The 22,636-nt window shown below is 46.1% G+C and overlaps 1 protein-coding gene and 1 long non-coding RNA gene across 3 annotated transcripts in view; one reads left to right on the top strand and one right to left on the bottom strand.

The window, feature by feature from the left end:
- Window positions 1–13: 13 nt before the first annotated feature.
- On the top strand, window positions 14–7,778 carry LOC127475676 (uncharacterized). Of its 2 annotated transcripts, none has more exons than XR_007906276.1 (6): window positions 14–1,635; window positions 2,239–2,381; window positions 2,488–2,634; window positions 4,993–5,129; window positions 7,062–7,209; window positions 7,704–7,778. It is a non-coding gene; the product is annotated as an uncharacterized LOC127475676 (long non-coding RNA). The 2 variants fall into 2 exon arrangements; XR_007906275.1 differs by having other exon boundaries at window positions 2,453–2,634.
- Window positions 3,923–22,636, bottom strand: part of CACNG4 (calcium voltage-gated channel auxiliary subunit gamma 4) — a 43,261-nt gene continuing 24,547 nt past the window's right edge. Inside the window, exons 2-4 of the mRNA XM_051797702.1 lie at window positions 14,575–14,658; window positions 9,133–9,273; window positions 3,923–8,296 (exon numbers count right to left, since the gene is read on the bottom strand). Of these exons, the coding sequence (XP_051653662.1) occupies window positions 7,758–8,296; window positions 9,133–9,273; window positions 14,575–14,658 (764 nt within the window). The 3' untranslated portion in view covers window positions 3,923–7,757. The remainder of the gene's footprint in view (window positions 8,297–9,132; window positions 9,274–14,574; window positions 14,659–22,636) is intronic.

The following is a 22,636-nucleotide window of genomic DNA, read 5'->3' as shown; positions in this document are numbered from 1 at the left end:
CCCAGAACTGCGGCAGAAAATGGCAAAATAAGGCAACTTGTTTATTTTAGCATTGATTTTTGTTATAATTATTTCTGGTTTATTTTTTGTAATAATGTTTTTAATTAACCTGAACTATTCTGAGTAGCTGGGGACGGTTTTTTGTGGTCTTTCCTTGGGCTTTTTTTGCCTTTTTTTTTTTGTGTGTGTTTTTTTTGGAGGGGGGGTTGGTGTCTTTTTTTCTTTCCTATTTTTTCTAATGCAAAACCTTGAGTACTCTTTGCTTTCTCACCAGCCAGCTTCCTCTCGATGCCTACTGTAACTCCAGCAGCCACCTAACATGCCCTTTCCTTCTTCCAGAAGTGACTTCCCTGAGCCCAGATTCCTGGGACCAGCTTCTCTCCTTCCCTTTGATACTCCAACTGATTGTAAAGCTAATTTGATGATAATGTCAATGCAGAGGCCACTGTGGAGGCGACATTACAATTGTGATGTCAAACTGAGGAGGGTGACAGTACCTGAATGTTAAAGAACGGGTAAAAAAATGCCAGTGGAAAGCTGCAAATATCATTGTGTCAAGATAATGTCAGAGCTACTCCAGTCCTGCTTTATTAACACCCCAGTTTGATGTCAAAATAAAGGTGCAGAGGTGTCAGCTCAAATTGATGAGGACAATGTGGAGCAAGGAGTTGAGGTGTGAGGAGAGCATGGGAAAGGAAGGAAAATAAAGAGTAAGCCAAAAAATGTTGATCCAAAATAACTGTAATTGAAATATGGCTTAAAAGGGGCTAATGTTACTCTGCTTGATGTGTGACAGGGCTGACTCAGACACCCCTGGGGAGCAGGGGACATGTCTGAACCCGGGATGGCACCTGGTGACCCATTCCTGATGGGAATGTGGGAACCAGGGGGAGGATTGAAGGTGTGTGGTGCAAAATTGGAGGGGAAGGGGACAGGGACCAGGGAGGACAGAGGGGACATGGAGCAAGGCAGGGACCAGAGACCACAGGCACATCCATGCTGGGGCTGGCAGAGATATGAGAGGATTACATTTAAACCAGAACCAAGAGTTCTCATGAAACAGAGAAACCTAAAGGGAGCAGGCTTTAAACCAGCAAAGGAATGCATTAAAGATGTGATGCTTTTTCCTTTGAAGAAGGCTCTTGTTAAATTTCACTAGACATCAGTCGGTCTCGGGAGCTGCATCCCCACTTCGCCTCCTTGATTCTCCAAACTCCACAGGTGGAACAGAGGGAAGTGAATGTGTGTTTGCAAATGTGGGCACAAAGTGAGGTTCTGGTTGCTGAGGAAGCAAGTGCTAATGATCCTGCTTTAGACTAATTACAACCTACAAGGACTGCAGGGTGGGAACTCATTAATTTCTTCACTGGTGTTGGTCTCTGTGTCTCTTCCAGTGTTGGCAAGAATCATGCTTTTTGTTCTCATTTAGGTCTTTCAATCTGGATAAGTTCTACAGTTTTGGTTTTGTTTTGAGTTTCCTAATTTCCAGGAAACAACTAAAGTGAAATCAGAAGGGAAAAATTCATCCTTCCTTCCTGATGAGTGGAGCTGGGAGTGTGAATGAACTTTGATGAGCCCCAACATGAGGAGCAGTGGCTTCCCTGGGGACTGAAAGCTCACACTGCTGCAGCTGAGGTCAGATATTGTCCCCATCCCTCAAAAAACAACCTAGAGCTGACAGTCCATGGGAAAAAAAGTGTTTTGTGGGTTATTGCTCCCCATGGGCTCTGTGGGTTAGCTACATGAGCTGATGCAGCCCCATTGTGAGAACGCTGCTGTTGCCTCCTCCCAGCACAGGCTCCATGTATTTCTGGGGGCTTCTGGCTGGTGTTTGGTGATCAGCACCTTGGTGAGAGCCAAAAGACTCCTCTGCCCTTGGGCTGAGCCTCTGTCCCCAACCTGGGAACTTCTGCCCTAGTGTGGAGGTGAAGTTGCCTTCCCTGGGGCTTTGGGGGCTCCATGGGGCAGGTGGGCACCTGACAAATGCAGCAGCAAAAGGATTTCTGGAGGAGAAAAGGACACAGTCTCCCTCTGTCAGGTGGTAAGTATTCACATTTAAAAATCAATATCACATGAAATATAAACAGACTATTAATGAGGACCTGCTGGGAAGTAGAAGGGTTGTAATTAGTTGCACTTTAGCAGCGGTGAGTGAGGGACATGATTCTGTTTCTCTGCTGGAGAAAATGCCAAAGGAGGTGCCTGAAGCCCGACTATGTGTTGTGTTTTCCCTGGCAGAGGTGGTGGCTTGGCTCTGCTCCCCAGCACTTGCAGTCTTCTGTATTTCTTCCAGACCAGCCTCAGTATTTACCACAACCAGACTGCCCCCATTCTGTGGTTCCCTGCTGGCAGAGTGATGTTCTGCAGAAGACCCTTCCCAGGTGAGAATAACCCAGAGAGGGGGAGCCAGCAGCTGGTCTGCTCCCAGCTCAAATGCGAGTTCAGCAAACAGCTTTTTTCCAATAGGAAAATATTTGGGCTCCTCAGCCTGCATTGCCCCAGTGGGGTGAGACCACCGGGATCATCATGGGCTCTGCGTGGCCAATACTCGGCAACGGCACCAACAGCACCCTCTAAAAGCTCCCTAATTCTGGGGCTGAAATCCTGCCAGCTCTGAAGGCAACAGCAAAATGTGTGAGTGCGTGTTTTGGTTGGGTATTTTATTTTTTAACAGACCCCCACCCTGCCGTACGCAGCCCAGTCTCTTCCCTACGGGGCACAGGCAGGGCTGGTCAACCCGTGTGACTGATCCAAGCTCCCTTCTCCCAAAATACCGCCGCCGTGCCGGGTGTGCCGTTCTGGGAAGCGATCCCCTGGCTCTGGGGAAGGGCGGCAGCAGGGCTGTAAGCTGAGCCCGGCTGCAGACAGGTGCAGAGCCTCTCCATTCCCTTTTATTTTCAGCACCGCCCATGTCTGTTACTTTTCTCATTCCAAGGTAATGCCACATCCTCCTCGCTGGACTCTTTTTCCAAAGCTTTAAGGACTCTGCCTTTACTTCCCCCCACCCCAAACACCACTTTTTGATACAGCCCCGTTCACAGCAGGGCAGCCTCAGCTCCTGGGGTCACCACTTACCCATGGACTTGCTCAACAATGTGGGAAAAGCCTTTATTTGTTTCAGTCCAGGGGAACCAGCTTTGGGCTCGAGCTTTAAAGGGTTTCTCTGCCGTGTGTCAGAGGCATTTGAAAAGATGAATCCCCTGCCTCCCTCCAGACGTGCCAATTCATCACACGGCCGGGAGAGGCGGATGGAGACACACGGGCAGTCTTCATCTTTAGAGACAGTCTGGAGGCTGAGGAGCTGGGAGGTAAAGTTAAAAGAAGGATTTGAAGAAGAAATATTGCCTGTATATACAGGGATGGCTCGGGATGTCTGGGAGCAGGGAGAGGCTGCTGAACTGCTGCCCTGTGTTCTGCACCACTCGTCCCGCCGGGATTTTGGGGTGGTGATCAGAGCAAGGCTGTGGGAGCTTCAGCATGTGGGGTCAGGCTTCCTTCAGGCAAAATGGGCAAGGTCAGGGGAAAGGAGGATGCTTGGAGGTGAGTTCATATGAAACCTCAAAAGCTGAAAGAAAGCACAGGCTCAGGGTGAGCACCTCAGAAGACACCGGGTTGTTTTTCTCAATGGTGGTTTGCAGTGGCTTCTGGCCACCACACCAGGCTCAAAAAGGGAACTGAAGCTGGAAACTAGAAGGTCTTTCTTAGTTCCCAACCCAACTAACTGGAAATACTGTGAGGATAGCTTATCTTGGAGATTCTGTGGGACCACAAGAATAGTTCTATCTCCTCCCATATGTTGGCTTCCAGTAACATGAGCACCTGCAATCAAACAGGGAGAAACGTGAAAACATAAACACAGAAATCTCAGCTCAGAGAATCTGGAAATTAAAAATCTATATACCTTTCTCCACACAAACCCAGATACATTTAAAATGGTTTATTTAAAAAGTAAGGATTAAGTACATTATACATGGTTGTGATTATACCAGTAGAACTGAAGCACAGTGGAAATAACACTTTAGAACTGCAGACAGAAATGTAGCCTCAAGGGACGTGATATATTAGCCCTTGTGGATATGTGATCCATACAGAGAGAAAAGGAAATAGAAAAATAGTTTATTGTTAGATGTCTGGGCAGCTGAAGTGATTTCTCTTTTTACTCCTACTGTGGATGAGAAACGAGGAAGAGAGAGAGCTGATGATACACCTGAAACTTTGTTTCCTGGAAAATCAAATCTGATCCAATAGCATTTTTTATTTTTTTTTTGGTTCTGCTGTTACAGTATGTTATATACCAGAAAACTGATTATCGTTAATGATATGGTTCTGTGATATCTACAGGCCTTGCTGAGAAATGGGGCTCATTTTTCTGATGCTGTCCAGGGAAACCAGAGAGATGTGGAAGAACAGATGGGGTTTTTTTAAACTATCACTGAGTGGTTTCAAAGTCTGAGCACAATCTAACTGTTCAGACAGATCAGCCATGGAGCGAGATTGTTCATGGGCAGGAATGCTGCAGATTTTTCAGTTTTGTCGGAATCAAAGTTTTCCACAGGGAAGGACTGATTATTTGAGGATTTTTTTTTTTTTTTACTGGGAATGTCAAGTGAAAAGATTTTTTTTTTTTTGCTTTGGTTGAACAATTTACTGCACTGCAACTGTGTGAGTTTTCAATGGCAGCCCCCGTCCTCCCGCAGGACAAAAGCTCTGGTCCCTGTTACCTCCACTTCTGTGCCCTTGTTCCCTGTCCAGACCCCGTATCCCATGAGCATCCCATGATCCCCACTCCAGCTCCATTTTTCCAAGGTGCCTACTGGAGAAGGAGCAGATGCTCTGGCTCGGACCAAGACAGGCCATCACACTCGGGGAGCTGCTGAGAGCAGCCCTGCCCAGGGGGAGGAGGCTCTGCCAAAGAGCAACACCCCAAAAACCCTCAGCAAGACTTTTTATTTTTGCCAACGTGGTGTAAAAATACTTCACGTGCCTCTGCAGGTCTGACCTGGGCTGAAGGAAAACCTTGGACTTTGGCTGGAATCAGATGGTTTGAAGCACATTCACTGGAGAAGGATGACTAAAAGAACAAAACCAACGCGCGGAGCAAACCTCACACTGTCAACTTCCAGTTCAAGGTACATGAGTTTAGAGAAACAGCCTATATCTAACTCCTGGTTTTAAAGGGAATGGTTTTATTCTTAATTACAGTAAACACGGATGAGGACTTAGTTCTAACTATTAGTTTATTAACACAGTGGGAAACAAATAGTTCTGGGAAATTGCACTTGAAAAATACATCGACTATAATTAGATGTAAATTAATTAGCACTTAGTATGACACACTAATGAGACAGAAGGTTGGTTTTTTTTTCATTGCAAACTTCTACTTCTATCATAGCTAATCAAAGTATTTTAATATTACGAAGTCTCAAAAAGTAGGAAATAATTTATTGTCTGAAAGCATAAAGATTCTTGTAAAAAAAACCTTTCATCAAGAACTTTAATAATTTTAGAACTCTTTTATGTTGTCCTAGCCGAAAAGTAGGTAAAAAAGTTTTCTTGTCTGCCTCTGTTTGAATTTTTTTTTTTTTTAAAAAGCTTGTGTAACATCTTTCTCCATAGTGTGTTGATACAGAAAGTAGCACAACATTTTCTACTTTTAAATCGTTCCCATCGCTCCGTTCGCTTTAGCTCTCAGAGTTCAGAGGTTCGATAAAAGGATCCCAGCAGAGTTTTAACCTGAATGGAAACTCTTAATGAGCAGGGATGAAGGCTCCAACCCACCTCTGCCAAAATAACGATGTGGCTCTGCCAGGCTGAGGGCCCAGCAGAGCTCAACAGCGACTAGGGGAAGACTTTAGCTCAGAATTGAGAATTGTGTCTTGGTTCCTGCAAGGAGAGAGGCTTAAGCAGGGTTTATCTGGGGAGGGGGGAGAGGGGGTTTAACTTGCTTTTTGGGATGTTAAGGCAGCTTCTCCGGGATTTCCCTGGAGGACTTGGTTCCACTAGCTGAAAGCCTTGAATCCAAACCACCACCGAGTCACGGCCATTGCGGGATAAATTAAGACTAAAGAGGCTTTAACAGTTTGGCTGAGATCTCCCACCATCAGTGAGCCAAGCTTTCCAAATCATGATTTTTTTTTTCCCTTGTCACCACTTCTCTAGTCTTCTGGGTAAAGATGGTGGGCATATTCAAAGGAATCTCTGGGAATTAGATGCTCCTCTCTCACTGCATCTAATTCATCTGAGGGGAATCGGGCACCTCATTCTCATATGGCTTGGTCGAGTGGTCACTAAAATCAGCATGAGTACTATTAAATTAAATTACCTTTGAGTCAGGCCCTCGAGCTTTGAGATCCAAGCCTAAGTGTAAAAAACGAAAGCAGGAATTTATAAGAAGAAGAAGAAGAAGAAAAAAAAATATTTCAGACTCTTTTAGAAACATACAGAAGCAAAGGGTACAAATTAGTTCCCTCCTTACGTGATGCATAGAGTTTGCAGTGGGCTCTCTGCACGTAAGTAGATGCATCATTACAAAATAAATTAAATCAGGTCGAACCACCATTTCCATCTAAAAGCAACTATACCTTGCACCATGCGGCACTTATTCATAATAAAAAGAGTTTAATAAATATCTCATAAACGGCGACTATTTTTTTTTTTTTGTTCTGGTTTTTTTTTTTTAAAAAATACAAAGTTGCCATCTGCTCTGCCGACGCTCCGCTCCCGTCGCTGCAGGAAGGTTTGCTAGTTTAGCTCCTCGGTTTTTTTTTTCCCGACGTTGCTTAGAGATCTCAGTTCCCAGTAAGCGTTAGTGTTGCACTTGTGAAAGCAGTAAGGAAATCAGGAATGCAGTCGCAGGGAACCGGCCACCCCGGCTCAGCTCTGCTCCTCGCCCTCGCTGGGAGTGTCTCTGGGGGCTCCTGACAGGCAGCACTCAGCACCTCGCCGGATCAGGCACTAGGGCTCGTCGAGATGAGGAATTCAAGTTTTCTGAACGTTAGGCAAGAAATGATATTGGCAAATATGCTCAAGTCCCACCTGCTTTAATCTTTTCCCTTGTCCAGGTGTCTCAAGACGCACCCAACCCTCTTCTCCTCGACCTGCATCGCCCCAAGGGATGCCTCACACCCAGAAACGGGGGACTCCCTCACCACCCCATCAGGGAGTCCACGCTGCTCAGTACGTGGGTGCTCTACGGTTTCAGTGGCACAGGTCAGTTTTAGAAAGTGTTGCCTTCAAAAATATTTTTTTTCTGTTTTTGTTTTTGTTTTGTTTTTTTTTTTTTTTTGAAAGAGGCAAAGTTTACGCTGTGTCAAAGGAAAGTGGCTCGCTTGATGAGTAGTTCATATTCATCCTTGGGCTTGATTATAAATTATATTTGCAAGTTTGTATTAAGGGATCTCAATATTAGAAAAAAAAAAAAAAGTCGTACAACAATTTTTCTGTAATCCTTTAAAACACACTGGTGGCCAGTCCTTTGCAGTTTCTCCAAGACTGTGTACACACTACAAAAGTGCAGGGACATGAACTGCCTTCATCTCGTGACACCAAGAACGGAAAGAAACAAACTCCAAATAGCTTCAAAAAAAGCTACGAGCGTGTAACATCTTTATGCTGGTCCAGAGGATCTCCACTTGCTACCTCAACACATGCCACAATTAAAGAGGTGAGAGGGTATTTTAACATCGCTCCTTCTCTCATGACAGATCCCTTCTGTTCTGATATTTCTTCAAAAAAAAAGCGCGAGGGAGGAAGGTGCTTCAAACAGGCGTCGTCCTCCTGTTGACCATGTTGACGTGGAGTCCTTCCTTAAACTCCTTCTGAAGGAAGTTGTGGACCTGCAGAAAGCTGGCTTCCTGGTCTGCGTTGTAGCTGGCAGCCGTCGTGACCTTCAAAGGCTCTCTGGAGAGGGTGTACATGGAAATCTCGTTCATGGGGATGGTGCTCGCTATCTTCATGCCAACCGGGGAAATGTCTCTGGATGGAGAAGGCTCCGTAGATCGAGAGCTGGATCTGGACCTCCTCCTCCTGTACCTGTAGCTTGGCATCCTGGCATAAGGAGAACTGGAGGAAGTCTTAAGGAATTCCCTCTTGGTCTTAAACCTCAGCTCTTTGTTCTTCTCGATATAAATGTTCACAGCCAGAACACCTATGGTTTCGGCCACAATAAAAGACAAGGCTCCAAAATAAAAAGACCAACCATAGTTGTAATGGTTCTTTTTGTCCTCATCTCGCTTGTCACTTGGGTCACCTGCGTTGCTTGATATGTAGACAATGATCCCTATGATATTACTTAGCCCTAGAGAAAGAAAAACATAAATCAGTGGTTATGTGGCTGGGAAGCTGAAATTCAAGCCGTGTTACTTTCTGCACCTGAGTGGTTCAAAGATTGCGACTGGGAAATTTATTACATTTATTGACTCTTTAATTTGTCTCAAGGTTCCATTTATTCTTGAAAAACAAACAATGGATCCACGTCTGGTACATTCGCACGGATGCCAAAATATTCAGCCGGATTTTTTTCCCCCACCTCTTCATTTCCACAGCGGGAAAGAAGCAGCATATGGGAGCTCACTAATATTGTTAGTGGGATTCTAACATTCAGAATAATGATAAAAATACATTTTGAGCTCAGGGCTACGGCTGTTCACCTTGATCAAGATAAGTTCTCTTCCACCTTGCTGAATTTTCATCTAAATGCAGCATGTTTAATCCAGGCTTCAGGGAAAAGCTATTAACAATGGGGCTGACTCTCTCAGATGTTTCTAGGGTGAAAAACAGACTCACCTATCAGAGGTGAATGTTTTCTGCCACCATATTAAAAATAAGGAAAAGGCCTTAGGTGGAAGAGGTGTCTGATTCATCTAATGTTTAATACATTTTAAATAGTGTAAAACATGCTTGTTACTGATTTTCACTTCCTTTTTTCAGGAAAACTAAAGGCTTTTCTAGAATATACTTATTTTAGGGCTTCAAGAAGATAATTGTGTCTGAAGAAATTTGCCTGGTGTGATGTTGTTAATGCCCTCAATCCAGGAAAGGGGTGCCAGGGAAAGAATTGCCAATGAGCTTTTCCAGTCTTTTTCAGTTGCAAAAGGCGGCGCTTCTTAAGGACTCAGTTTAAGGAGAACATACCTGCTGCAACAAAGAGAATCCCAGCGCTGAGAATAATGTTGTTTTTGCTGTTGTAAATCCTTCCTGCTCCGACACAGAGTCCTCCCAGCAACAGCAAAATTGTGCTTAGGATGGGGAACACGCTGGAGGCGCGGACGATGCCTGGAGGGAGACGGGTAGAAAAGCAAGACAGACAGTAATCATTTCAGGAGCCTCCTAGGGTGCAAGTGTGGAGATTAGAGTCTCAAAGTCCCTGGCTTTTCAGAGAATCATTAAGAAGAATGATATAGAATCACAGAACTGTTCAGGTTCAAAAAGGCCTTTAAGGTCATCAAATCCAACCGTCAACCCAGACCTCCACCGTGTTCACCGCTAAACCACGTCCTCAGGTGCCACATCCACACATTTTTTGAACACTTCCAGGGATGGTGACTCCATCACTTCCCTGGGAGCTGTTCCAATGCTTCACAATCCTTTCAGTGAAGAAATTTTCCCTAATATCTAATTTTCTTTTTCTGGAATTGTTACTGATTCTGCATTTCTGAGTATGTTTTTGGGAGCCAAGACCTTGGGTAGGTGGCCAGGCTCTCAACTGAGTAGCTTCAATCTTTTGAGCTTTCTCCTAGGAAGTCCAGCCTTATCAACATTATCTGATGCCATCATGTGCAGAATATTTCTGGCAAAGCATGAGGTAAGTGACAGTAAGACCCAGCATCATGCAGGGAGCAGCTGTGAAAAATTCATGAGCTGGCTATGAACCCTACGAGGTTTGGGACGGCTGGAGCAGACGGATCTGTTCCTTGCTACATGTGCAAGGTGAGCAAATCACAGCTTTTGAAGCCAGCAGCATCCATGTTGCCAGCAAGCACAGCTAATAACCCCTTTTTCTTTTGTTGGATATTAAGGACATTGCAACCTTTCAGCTTTCTAAGGAAGAAATTCTAACAAGTGTGTCTTAGATGTTCGTGTTTAGTTTTCTGACAGCAAAGTAGAGTCATTTAAAATTCTGTATGCTTCAGTCCATTCACCAGCATGGGCTATAAAATCCCCCACAAAAATATTAGAACACCACTTCAAGCCAGCTTTCAAAGTCGGGTCACAACCAGACTGAGCAGCAATCGACAGGGAAGCGGCAGGGAGGGAACAAAAGGGCTGAGAAAAAATAAACAAGCATGAGAAGAGGGATGTCTGTATTGTAAAAACCAAAGGGGTAGAAGCTGGCAGGGGTTCCTGAAAGGCAGAGTGAGGAACTGAGTTGTATTATTGCTGTAGAGAAAGGATTATTTTTTTTTTTTGAAGAAGGGGAGATAAGGTGCTGTGGAAAACAGGATCGCCCAAAAGCTGGAACTGTGGAAAGGTGAATGAATGGAGGGGAGTCCTGGCAAGGCGAGGGGTGCCAGGGTGTGGGGATGCCCAAGGCGAGGGGGAGTCAAAGTTTGCTGTCACAGGGGCATGGAAACCCCAGAGCAGATTGGGAGGACACGGGCACCCCAAGGCTGAGTGCTGGGAGAGGAGAAAACGCCATCTGGACATCTCCTCTGCCGCGGTGCCGTGAGCGCCGCAGCCTCTCCGGGTGCCATCCCTGGCTGACACGCACGGAGAGCGGCGCCCATTTCTCCAGGAGAAATGGCCAGATGTTACAGCTGATGCCTTCTCATTTTACTGTGGATGGCCATGGCATTCCTGACTCACTGAACACTCCCTGACGATTCCCCTGGTAACTGGTGGCACAGCTCCCACTGACGGCAGAGGGGCAGGGCTGGTGTTTGCTCCCTGTGCTCTGTCCAGTCCTGGAGCCCCCACTACAGCCCAGCCCTCCCGAGGACAGTGAGAACACAAACCCAAGAAGACAGGCCCTGCCTGGGAAGATCCTGCTTGGGAAGATCCTGCCTGTATCGATCTGCAACAGCGAGAAAAGTCCCTCCCTCTCCAGCGTGGCAGCGTTGCCGCACATGTCCCTCACAGAGGGGGCATTTTCTGACGGGATCTGAACCCCATTCAGGCGGGGGCATTGCTATTCAGGCAGCGTCTCGCAAGGACTGGCACATCCAAGTGACGTGGCTGTAAGGTCTCTGGTCAAAGCCTGTCGAGAGGTGAGAACCCCTTCTCCTGTCCTGCCTGCATCCCCACGCAGCTGGTACAAAGCAACAGCACTTTTGGCTTCTGGGTCAGTTTTTAGAATCAATAATTAGAAAAAGATTCACAGTCAGTCTCTGCTGCTGAACATTAAGGCACCCCAAATCACTACCTCTTAGTGCCCTGGCTGAAGGCAGCACTGGCTCAAAATCCGTGGCCCATTCTTTCTGGATGTTATTTCCTATATTTGATGGCCATGCTGTTTATAATGAATTCAATTACATCAAAGAGCTCTCCTAAAATTCTTCACTGATATCATTGGAAGGAACTTGCCAGACATGCCAGATATAAAGGCTGGGTTGTTCTACTTGTAGCAATAATCTCCAGAGATAATTCTTCCATAGTAGGTAATTAATCTGAAGAGAAACAAAACACACAGTGTTCTCTTCCTGTAAAACTCTCCAGTATATTTTTTCCTACAATGTGTACTTTCAGCTAGGAAATTTCAAAGGAAGCTCATAGGTACCATGTAGAATTTACATATGTCTCCTGATACTGGTAATAAAATGACAGCACATCAAAAAACATTAAGGCAATCTGGTTTTTGCTTTCTCCCTTGCTTTTTTCCCCCCCTTGTTTACCGTCCTGTCTGTTTGCATTGGCCGCTGTGCACGGCTATGTGTGGTGACACCTCCTTCGGTGGAGCCGCTGCTCCTCCCCACGGGCTGCGAGCCCCGGCCTCTGCTCGGGCTTTTCATCTCCTCTGAGAGGCTTGGAAAAGGGGATGCTGTGGCACTCAGGGAAGAAGGGCATGAAAGTATAGATACGTCCCTGGAATGGGGTGCCCAGTGCCCCTCCTCGCAGCAGGAGAGCCCTGGCATCCCCCGGGATGAGAATGGCTGAAACCTCCCTCCTGCAAGGGGAGAGGTGCATGTGCTTTCTGTGCTGCTGGATGGGAGCAGCTTGGTTTCTGTGTGCCCAAAAAAATGTGGGAGAGGAGGGAAGCAGGAGAGGAGGGAGGCAGGAGAGGGGGGGAAGCCGGAGCACACATGTGCTGCTGGGCGATGCGGCGGCAGCCCGGGGACTGCACTCTGTGGTACATCTGCCACTCACTGGGGCTCTGCACAGCCAGGAGAAGGGGAATTTTTTTAAACACACAGATTGGAGTGTGTTGCCACAGGGAAGGTTCCATAGGAAGGGTCTTGTTCGAGCTCCTTTGCACGTGTCAGTCGTCGCTGTGCTGTCCTTTGCTTGGTTTTGCAGGGAGCAGCTTGAACACTGAAGGGCAAAATCCAGACTGCTCCTACCCACGTCCTGGACCAAGGTCTCCTAAAATCAGCCACCTTTTTCACTGATTTCCATAGGGGTTTGAATCAGGGCTTGATCCTGCTGGCATTGGAATGCTTGATTTTCACTGAAGCCTGTATTAAATTGGAGACTGTGGAGCAGGCTGAGACCCCTCATGCTGCTCTTTCAGGAGCACGAGATGCACACCGTGTTGGTGTCTGAGCCAAGCAGGAAAAATAAGGATTATCCCCAACATGTCCCTCTGAGAAACTTGTGCCAAGAAATGGCTGGAAAGAGTGGAGAATGAGATGGAGCCAGCAGACTGCAAGGGTGTTGCAGAGGGCAGAAACGGGACGGAAGCTCTCGTGTCTCCTTTGAAACAGGATGCAAATATCCTCCTGTCTTAGACAATGATTTGGTCCCCATTACATATAGGTATGAGCTCATCTCCTCTGGATTTAGACATGGAACCTTTCTAAATCAACTGTATGCATGGGAAGCTGCAGTTCTCAGGAAAGTTAAAGCCTTGTCTCCGTGCAGGAGAGGGGGAGCTCTGCGGGGGAGCCACTGGAGACCGATTTTGCAGAAGATATAAAAGGGCTGGACCAACTTGTTTTTAAGATCTGTACTTAGTCACTTTGGAAAACAGCTTTTAGAAACACCCATCACAAGCACACTTACAGCAATTTACCGATCTCATGTCTTCCCATGGAGATGTTTTTCCCAGTTTGCACTTCTCTCCATATAAAGGAGGCATAATGCACTTTTATCAAGATGCTACTTAATTCCCCTTTCTTTTACAGTCCTTTTACTAATGATGTTTGTTTCCTAAAGCTGACTTGGCATCAATTTAACATTAGTTCCAAGGCTTTGTATGAAAGATAAATGCAGCTGTGCTCACCCTCTGCCTCAGCCTGAGCTCTGAAATCGTGTCACCCGGGTGCTATGACTGATCTGAATCGACAAGAGCAAAGAGGAAAAAACCTCTGGGTTTTCTGGGGAAGCGAACTTTTCAGAGATTTTTTTTTCTTTCTCCTTGTCTTAGCAACTAGAAGTTGTTGCCCAGAAGTGAGCAGAAGGGCAGAGCGGTTCTCTAAGTGGTGTTTCAGGTAATTAGTAGTGTAATTGAGGTGTTTTTTGCCTTGCCAGCAGCGTTGTTCACAGCTCCCTGGTTTCCCAACACCTTGTGAGCTGCAGTTCCTCTCCCTGGCAAAGGGCACTGCTTTCAGCTTGGCTGCTCAGCTCTTTTGCTCAGAAGGAACAACAAGGCAAGGAGTCCTCTGGGGAGGGGGAATCCAACTCCAACTTTGCAGGATTCATGAGGTTTCACACTCGGGTTCCAAGGCTTCCCATCAGCCGAGGGAATGGTCAACCGGAGGAGACAAAACCATTGCCCTCATTTCAAGCACCAGGTTGGTGGATGAAAATTGCTGCTGGGGGGAGGATTCCATGCCAGCACAGAGCAGCAGTGGCTGGCTGGCCAGGCAGGGAAGTCACAGCCCATGTTCACGCTGGGATTTTGCTGTTAGCTGCAGAAATTTCAGCTTCCTTCCTACAATGCAGTAATTTCACTGCAGGGGGAGGTGGCTCAGCAGTTGCAAAGGATGAGGCTTGCATAAGGGTTGGGAAAAGCTTCCTAGTGGGCTGGAACCCCCTCCTCAAACCTGTTTTGATACCCTAACCAGATAAATAGTCCCTCTGTAAAAGATCCTCTCCAATCTGGGAACGGTAGCTGTAGTTTTCACTTGAAAATTTGCCATGTGATATTTAGACAATGGGCACCAAAATCATGAGCATCCCCCTGGCTGAAGAAAACCCTTGGATAAAACCCTTGAAACCCCATGGCAGGAGGGTTGAAATGAGATGTTCTTCAAGGTCCCTTCCAACCTAAACCATTCCATGATTCTATGACTCAATGACTCTATGAAATGGGGCTCCCCAAGGGTGATGGTTGTGCCAAGTGCAGCATGAGCTGCACATGCTCTGTGCCACCCAGATTGGGCCAGTCTCTTGCAATGAGTAAGACCTGGGTTGCTCTTTAGGAAAGAGAAGCCCAGGGAAGTCCCTGTGGCCACACATTGGGTGTCAGTGTTCACTTACGGAGAAGGTACTCTGAGCTGTCGTGGTCATAGTCATTGTCTTCAGGGAAGTGGTTGATTCGGAAACAATGTCCTTTGTAGATTCCTAAAGGAAAACAAAGCAAACAAACCCCATAAGGAACAGAACCTGGTAAATGTGCTTTTTTTTTAAGCTGTCAAGAAACCACCTCTAAAGCCATGAATTTTGGGAAGCTTGGGGTGAAGCACAACTGAAGGAAGGGAGAGCCAGGATTCCTGGGCTCTGTTCTTCAGCCACTAATATCGTTCTCTTGACTGTTTTTAATCTCTAATGCTTTACTTTATCAGCTTATCTAACAAGCACACCGAGTTTGCAAAGCTTCTTTCTGTTCCCAGGGTGACAGTCACTCTGGGTCCCAGGGTGACTGTCACTTCCTGCTCCATGGCTGGGGCTCCATGGCAAAGCCAAGTGCCAATCCCACATCCACCATCCCTCCCATCTCATCCCAGTGAAGTGCTGACTTCCCTTATCAGATTGGTAAGTGCTGAACTGCCTGAGGCCTCTTCAGGTACTCTCTAGGCTGGGAAAACAAGTCCATAAATCTCTTCCTGCTGCAATTTAAAGCCATATGTCCCCCTCAAGGTTGCCTCAGCTTTTAATGGCATACTTGTTTAGTTAACTAACTTAGTTAACTGGGAGCCTGTGCAGCAAGTCAGGGCACAGTATGTGCTCCTGATACCTGGAGGAACAATGCCAGAGCTGACCAGATGAACTCCTCACTCTGCTGAACAAGTCAGCACTTTGTCCACCCAGGTAAAGCCTTACATGAGCAGTTTGTGTTCTTTCCTGTCACAGTTATCCATAGCCTGAGCTGCAGTTGGGTCGCTGTGGCACCGGGAGCCACACAAGGACCTCTCCCCAGAGAGCTTCCTGCAGGAGTGAGCCCTGAGCTGTGATTCTGCCTTGGTGCTTTCATTATTCATTAACCAGTGCTTTCGTGCTCGGGAACACACATCACACAGGATGAGTTATCCCTGCACAGGAGCTTCGGTGCTTACAGCTCAAGCTGGCAGAAGGATTTAAAACCCATCAGTTAATACTACTTTAACAGAAGCACAGCTGCAGTCTGTAGGATATAAATGTGGATTTATTTCACTACCTATTACCAATGATTACAAAGATCTCAAAAGAATTACTAATCCGGAGGATTTAAATTGCACCCTGTGAGTGTCAACTGCAGGTTTGCTACTCCAGCGCATTTAATTCTTCCAGTAAATGATGTCTCTACTCTAATTGCAGGAACAGCTCAGGCTTTCTCTGCACAGCACTTCAAAGGCTGGGAACAAGATGTAAGTGGCTCATGTCACATCTGGAAGTGACACACCTGTCCTGGCTGCCAGGTGGAGGGAGCACTTCAGCTGGGACTGCTCCTGCGGAGCGTGTTTGCCCCGTGCATCCCTCTGCTTGCCATCAGAGGGTCTGCTGCTCCTGATGGCTCTCTGGCAAGGCAATCCAAACTTCAGATTTTAGAGATCCCAGTGCTCATTTTTATGGCAGTTCAAGTGACGAAACTAAATCACTCCCAGCATTACAAGGGCCTCTGAGGCTGGATGGTCATTGCATTGAGTCTCTCCACTCTGGTTAGAAAATTTACAGGAGATACATTCAGAGTATGACTTTTGATCCTTTCTATTCATTAAGGAAAAAAATCTAAATAATCTTTCTATTCTATTTTCCTGTGGAAATAGGCTTTTCAATGACTGTGCTTGTGTGTGTACAGGTGGGGCCTTCTCTCTGTATGTACTTCACTATCTGTAGGTACTGTACTCTGTGTACTTCCTAAACTGCCAGAGGGCAGGGTTAGATGGGATATTAGGAGGAAATTCTTCCCTGTGAGGGTGGTGAGGCCCTGGCACAGGTTGCCCAGAGAATCTGTGGCTGCTCCATCCCTGGAACTGTCCAGGGCCAGGCTGGATGGAGCTTGGAGCAACCTGGGCTAGTGGAAGGTGTCCCTGCCCATGGCAGGGGGTGGAACGAGATGATCCTTAAGATCCCTTCCAACCCAAACCATTCCATGGTTCTCCAATACCTTTTAAGGTAGTTGGTTGAATTTATCCAGAGCTGATATAAAAGCAGAGGTATCACAGGTCACTGAGGTCCCACAGCTTTGGTGCAAAGAGGGAGAGCCACGAGCAGCTCCTTCCACTGCAGGGCTGGAACAGCCCAGCAGGACAGGAGTGACGAGCCCTTCATTTCCTGGTGATTGTATTTGGAGCCTTTCACATGAAAGAGTATTAGCAAGACTAGCACAGGTGAAAAAGGATAATTATCCCCAAACAAAATTCTGGATGGGCTTGAGAGTTCCTTTTTATTTCCAGCTTTTGGGAATACTGGGATTGGTCATTCTGGCCAAATTTTTATAGAAACAGCAAGTGCCTGTGAAATTTGGACCTGTATCAAAGCTTAGGAATGCAAAATATTCTTCCCAATATTTTTGATGTAGTTCAGAGCATAGATCCTGGTTCAGGGTCCTCTCTAGTGACTGTGGTGTTTGATAGCTAATAACAGCAGCAGAATGGATAACTTTTTCCCATAAAAATTTAACAGTTGCCACATAACTCAGCAGCAGCTTATTAAACTCTCAGTGAGGCTTGAAGTTGCTACCAAGAACTCTGGTGATGTACAGGGTATTGAGAGCTCTTTCAATCCACAAAGTAAAAAAGGCTTGCTAGGAAAAATAACAATTCCTTTTTTTCATAATGATAGACTTTGAAACTCAGATTTGGGAAAAGTTAAAATTGGCTGGAGAAGCTACTAAAGCAGTGGTCAGCTCTAAAAGCTCAACAGCAGAGTCTGACTTGTACTTAAACATGAAAAATAAACCCAAAGCAAACCTGGGATTTGCTGGAATACCCATCTCCATGCCCTGGCATGTAAAGCAATGCAAAAAAAAAAAAAAAGTAATGAAATAGCAGAGGTGGCAAAAAAGGAAATGCCTCAATTAAAGTCAGTAACAACCATTCTGCAGCATCTGCACAAGGGCTGAGCTCCTTGAAGATCTTCTCAAAGGCTTCACAGCAGCTGCCTTGAAGAAATGTGCCAACAAACGTGGCCATTGGTCCCCAATCATTAAGGCACATGAAGCCATTGCCCACCCCAGGATGTGATGTGGGAAGGAGATTTTATTTCTTTTCTTGAGTATGGGGACACAGTCCCTTACATCCTTCGGAGAGGAAGATGGAATATTTAACTCCTACTGCTGTACCCACTAGAGAGAGATAAATAAACTGCAATCACTGCCTAACAGATACTAAAATATTGAGAAGTACTTCTGGATACCTCTTGAGAGTTAGATATAATATCCCACTGAGATGCTGTAAGTATTACTCCTTTCTCTGAATGATTACTGATATATTTTAAATGATGCTTTTAGAAATACAAATATTATAATGCAGTTTTTTACCTCATACTAATAACAACTTTGTTCTGAATTTTGAGCCAAGACTTGAAGGTCTGGGCTAATGATAATGAAGAGGTAAATTTTCTGAAGTGCTGTTGGTGGAGTAAGAACATTTTTTTTCCACTGGTAGCAGCACACTTAGCTGGCATTTAAAAACTAAAGAGTGTTTCTGACTTGGTTCTACTCTGTGTTCAAGGGCTTCTCCAACAAGGTTAGTACTTCCCAATCTCACTAAGTGTTGTTCAGACAACTATAATTAGAGTGTGATGTACTCAGATAATGTGATAAGGGAGGGAACTGTAGTGCCTAAGTGAAGATTAAGCTTTGTTTTGGGGTTTGAGATCTCAAAATACATAGAGCTGTCAACAGCAAATCAAAGTAGTGATCCCAAATTCTGATGACATACAACCTTCTCCTTGCTCTTTCTCAAACAATCCTTTAATAATCCTGCCTCTACCACTGCAGATTGTTTGCTGGTTTTTTATTTTTTGATGATTGAGAGTGAAGGTTAATGCTGTTGGATGCAAATGCTTTTTAACTTTGTGGCCATGTATTCCATGATCCCGTTGTTGTCGTCCATACCATCAGCATGTCTTTGAAACAGCCATTTCCTGTGGTCAGTGTTTATCAATGACAACATTCCCTGATGCCCTGGAAGTGTTTGCACAAATCAGAACTGGAAGACAGAGCGATGTCTGACAATATTTGTCAGGGCAGGCTGGACTTTCTGTTTTCTCCCTGCCCTATTCCTGAGATCTCCACACAACAAGGTTCCTCCACAACATTTCTGCTCTGTTGTCATTTAAAATTGCTTTCCACCACGCAGGGCTCGGGCAGCTCTGCAGCAGAGGACCTTGTCTGCGGGGTACTGCTGTCAATAGCAATTTTTGTCTCCCTGCTCTGAGCACGCGCTCACGGGAGGGGATATCTGATAGCAGTGGCAGACACACGAGGAGAGATGGGCCGACCTGCTGCCTCCTTGTGCATCCACAGCCTCTGCTCCGTTAACCATTTCAGCTTCCAGCCCTCCCACCTGCCCTTCTTGGTGAGATCAGTCAGTAAAAGAGCAGGTTTGGGACCTGTGGAGAAGCCTCGTCTTCTCCCGGGGCACCAAACATTTGCGACCTCCTTGGATCAAACCCTGCCCTGCCACATTCCTGTAGCTCTTGAGCAGCTACAGATACTTGGTGCACACACATGCACACTATTAATAGAGTTAATCAGGGTGTTCTCCTGAGGGAGTTACACTGAGGGAGTTACTGAGGGAATGAGGGCAGTGAGTGTCAGCTGCACCAGTGGTCACACAGCTCCAGCAGTTACCTGCAGGCAGGTAAATACACCCCACACCCACCTAAAATCCCACTAACCACCTGATTTCTTTCTGGCAAACGTGGGTCTTCTGGGGATGGTTTGAAGACATGGAATGAAGTTATTTTTGAGATCATTTGACAGCAAGTGCTTGAGGATACAGAGAAGGCAAGTTGCAAGGGGCTGACTGTATATTAAAAATAAGGCAATTAGTAAGGTACCATGGGAAATTTGGACGAATGGTTCTGCTTGTTGCAACTATTCTGTGATTAAACGCTGTGCCTCAGTTCCAGAGCTGACTGTCAGCCTGATTTACTGCAGCACATGAATATCTGGATGTTTAAATGACAAGTTTTCTGAGTGTATCAGCACAGAGATGGCTGACTGACAGATAACATCACAGACCACGAGCGAAGTGTGACGTGCAGGGTGGGGCTGTTGTAACAGAAGTTGCCTGAACACAGTGTCCGTCCGTGTGGGACTGGGTTTCCTTAATGGCATGGCTTAACACTTCCCTTCGACATCAGAACCTCTATTTATAGTGAGTGAGAGTGTCTCAGTGCTGGACTCTGCCAGGGGAGAGGAGAAACAGTTGTGTATTTTTTCCTTAGAAAGATTTCTTTGCTGACAAGCTCTGAAGCCCTTTGCCTCCTGATTCGAGCAACAGTGAGCAAAGGAGATCAGACATGCCAAAAAATGTTCCTCTCCACAAAAATATCTATCTGTGCACTGTGTTCATTTCTTTGATTTTCCACCAGCACAACTCCCCTGTCTCACTGGACTGACACCACAGCACTCACAGCTGCCGAGTTCACTTTCTTTTCATTCCTCTTGTTGTAGAAAAACCCTTGAGAAGAGGAACGGGTGATGCACCTCCTTTTACTTTCAAAACCTGCTTTGTGTTGCTGATGGTCAAACAGGGACTATTCCAGTCCTGACCTCTCCACTCAGACAAGGAACAGCACTGGATGTTCTCCTGTAACTCGGCACTTCCTCTGTTAAAATGCCCCGAGTTTGATTATTTGTCTCCTGCTGTTTGCTGAGAGTTTCACCAGCTTGTCCTTAAGTTACTCGAACGAGCACAGATCCCATGAGCCTCTGCCTGAGGATGTTTAATGCTGTCATTATAAAAGAAATCATGAACTATTGATGCAGGTCATGTGCAAAACACACCTCATGTGAATTTGCTACACCACGTTGCTGCTGTGAGCCGCCTTCAGCACCGTGGAGGATGGAGCCAGCAGAGGAGGAAGCCTCAGGAGGTTAAGTACACATTTATTGGGTGTCTGCCTTTGAAAAAAGTTTGGCTGTTGTGAGAGTTGGAAACTTCAAAGCATAGGCTGTTTTTGAGACAGATTCTGTCTGACACCCTCGGAGTCCTGCCAGTCCAGGAAATTTGTCCATATGACAGTTTGTATTTTTGTTTCATCCTGAAGATGAATTTGATGAAGAGCACTGCTTGCACCTGGGGTTATTGTCATACTTTTGCCAGGGTATGGCAAAAGAAAATGTTTTCAGAAAATGCTCAGGATCTAAAGAGATTAGAAGTCCATTCCCATAACTGTGGGCTCCCATAGTGCCATTAACCAGCTGGCCAGCATGAGCTGCCCATCATGGTCAGACCAAAGCAGATTCAGCTCAGCTGAGTCTTTAAAAGGAATTTATCCTAAGTCTTGACCATGTTTCTCTACAGGTGCTGAGCCAGTGAAAAAAAGAATCTTTTATTATCCTTATAGAAGTCCTTTCCTTCTTTCTCTTTCATCCCTGAACTCAGAACTCACTTGTTTCTCATCACAGGGAGCTGAACTGCCTACTTATGGGCCAGATTCTGATTTCACTGCAGTGGATTCAAATCTGCCTCACCCAGTAACAGTGATATCAGAATCTGGTCTTCTCCCTTTGTTTGCTCCCCCTCTACTTCCTGGGCAAGAAGAAAATGATTTTAAAATGTTGAAATGTATGAAATTTGCCCCACTTTCTTCCTTAGGAGCTGTCATCTCTAACAAACCCTTTGGGTTCTTCTTTTGATCTATTTTCAATTGTCTGGTGGGCAAAGCAAAACTCCTCCTCAAGTCTCTTATTTTCTTATCTTCTGCTGTGACAATGAATTTCTCCTTTTTCCAGCCCTCCCCCTCTGCTGCTCACAGCTTCCCAGCAGCCCCCTCGGTGTCAGGTCAAGAACGACCAGTGGCTCTTGCTGCCTGCTCCATTTTGCTCCTCTTTGACATTTTTAAGCTCAGAACACCTTCCTGGTGTGCCCAACACCTGAGGAGGGCTCCGGTGGCGGTGCTGGAGGAGACGCGCCGGAGCAGCTGCTGCTGCCCACACATTTGCAAATGAGCTGGTGCTGGCAGGGGATCATGTGCTGCTCTCACCCGGCCCTGATTCTTAGTGCTCACCGTTCCCCTCCAGTCTGGCAGGAGCACGTTTTCTCTAGGAACAGGTCTCGGTTTATCCTGTCGTTTGACGTGCTCGGTGCCACCATTGCCCTCACTCTGCTTCTCTCACCTTCGTGTAGCACTTAATGCTCCCTCCTGTGTTTATCCTAGACTTCCTATGAGAGAAGGGACAGTCTTATGCCACCATTCTGCAGTATTTGGAATATTATAACCTGCTCTCCCCAACTTGCCTGCACTGTGGCCGTGTTTGATCCGATGGCCTTTCGCTGTCCGCAGCCTCTCCTTGGTGCTCCTCTGCAAAGCCCTCTCTGTTGGAAGCTGCTCACAGCTCCTTCTTTCACCACATTCCCACAGAACCAAGGCTGTGCTACTCTATTCCTTGCATTGGCTTTTTTTCACAGGGGTCTCAAACTGTAGTGGAACTCACGCTCCTCACTGCCCAAGACCCAACTCCACTGCCCTGAGTTTCACAGCCATAAATAGCGACTGGCCCAAGAGGTTCCCACTTGGGCAGTTTGACCTTTGTGTCACAACCACCCCTTTTCTAACATTCTTGAATTTCTTGTGGCCCAAATGTGATGCCTTAGCTGATCTCCTCCAGTGGATGCTCATTGTTTCCCAAAATATGCCACATAGCAGAAGATGTACCTTGCTTAGGTGGTCAAGAATTCCACTACTTGTAGAATCACAGAATGGTTTGGGTTGGAAGAGGTCTTAAAGCTCACCTCCTTCCAACCCCCCTGCCATGGGCAGGGACACCTTCTACCAGACCAGGTTGCTCCAAGCCCTGTCCAACCTGGTCTTGGACACTTCCAGGGATGAGGCACCTCTGCTGTTGGGGTGGGACTTCTAATTCTTGCAAGAACAATTTTTCCTCTTTGAGCAATATTATTTTGACATGGTGCAATCCAGCACATAACACCCAAACACTATTTTA

This window comes from Manacus candei, unplaced genomic scaffold (assembly GCF_025592945.1).
Source record: "Manacus candei isolate 608988 ecotype Guabito, Panama unplaced genomic scaffold, ASM2559294v1 h1tg000047l, whole genome shotgun sequence".
Lineage (NCBI taxonomy): Eukaryota > Metazoa > Chordata > Aves > Passeriformes > Pipridae > Manacus > Manacus candei.
Note: the sequence above shows the minus strand (reverse complement) of the source record. Positions and strands in the feature narration are given on the sequence as shown.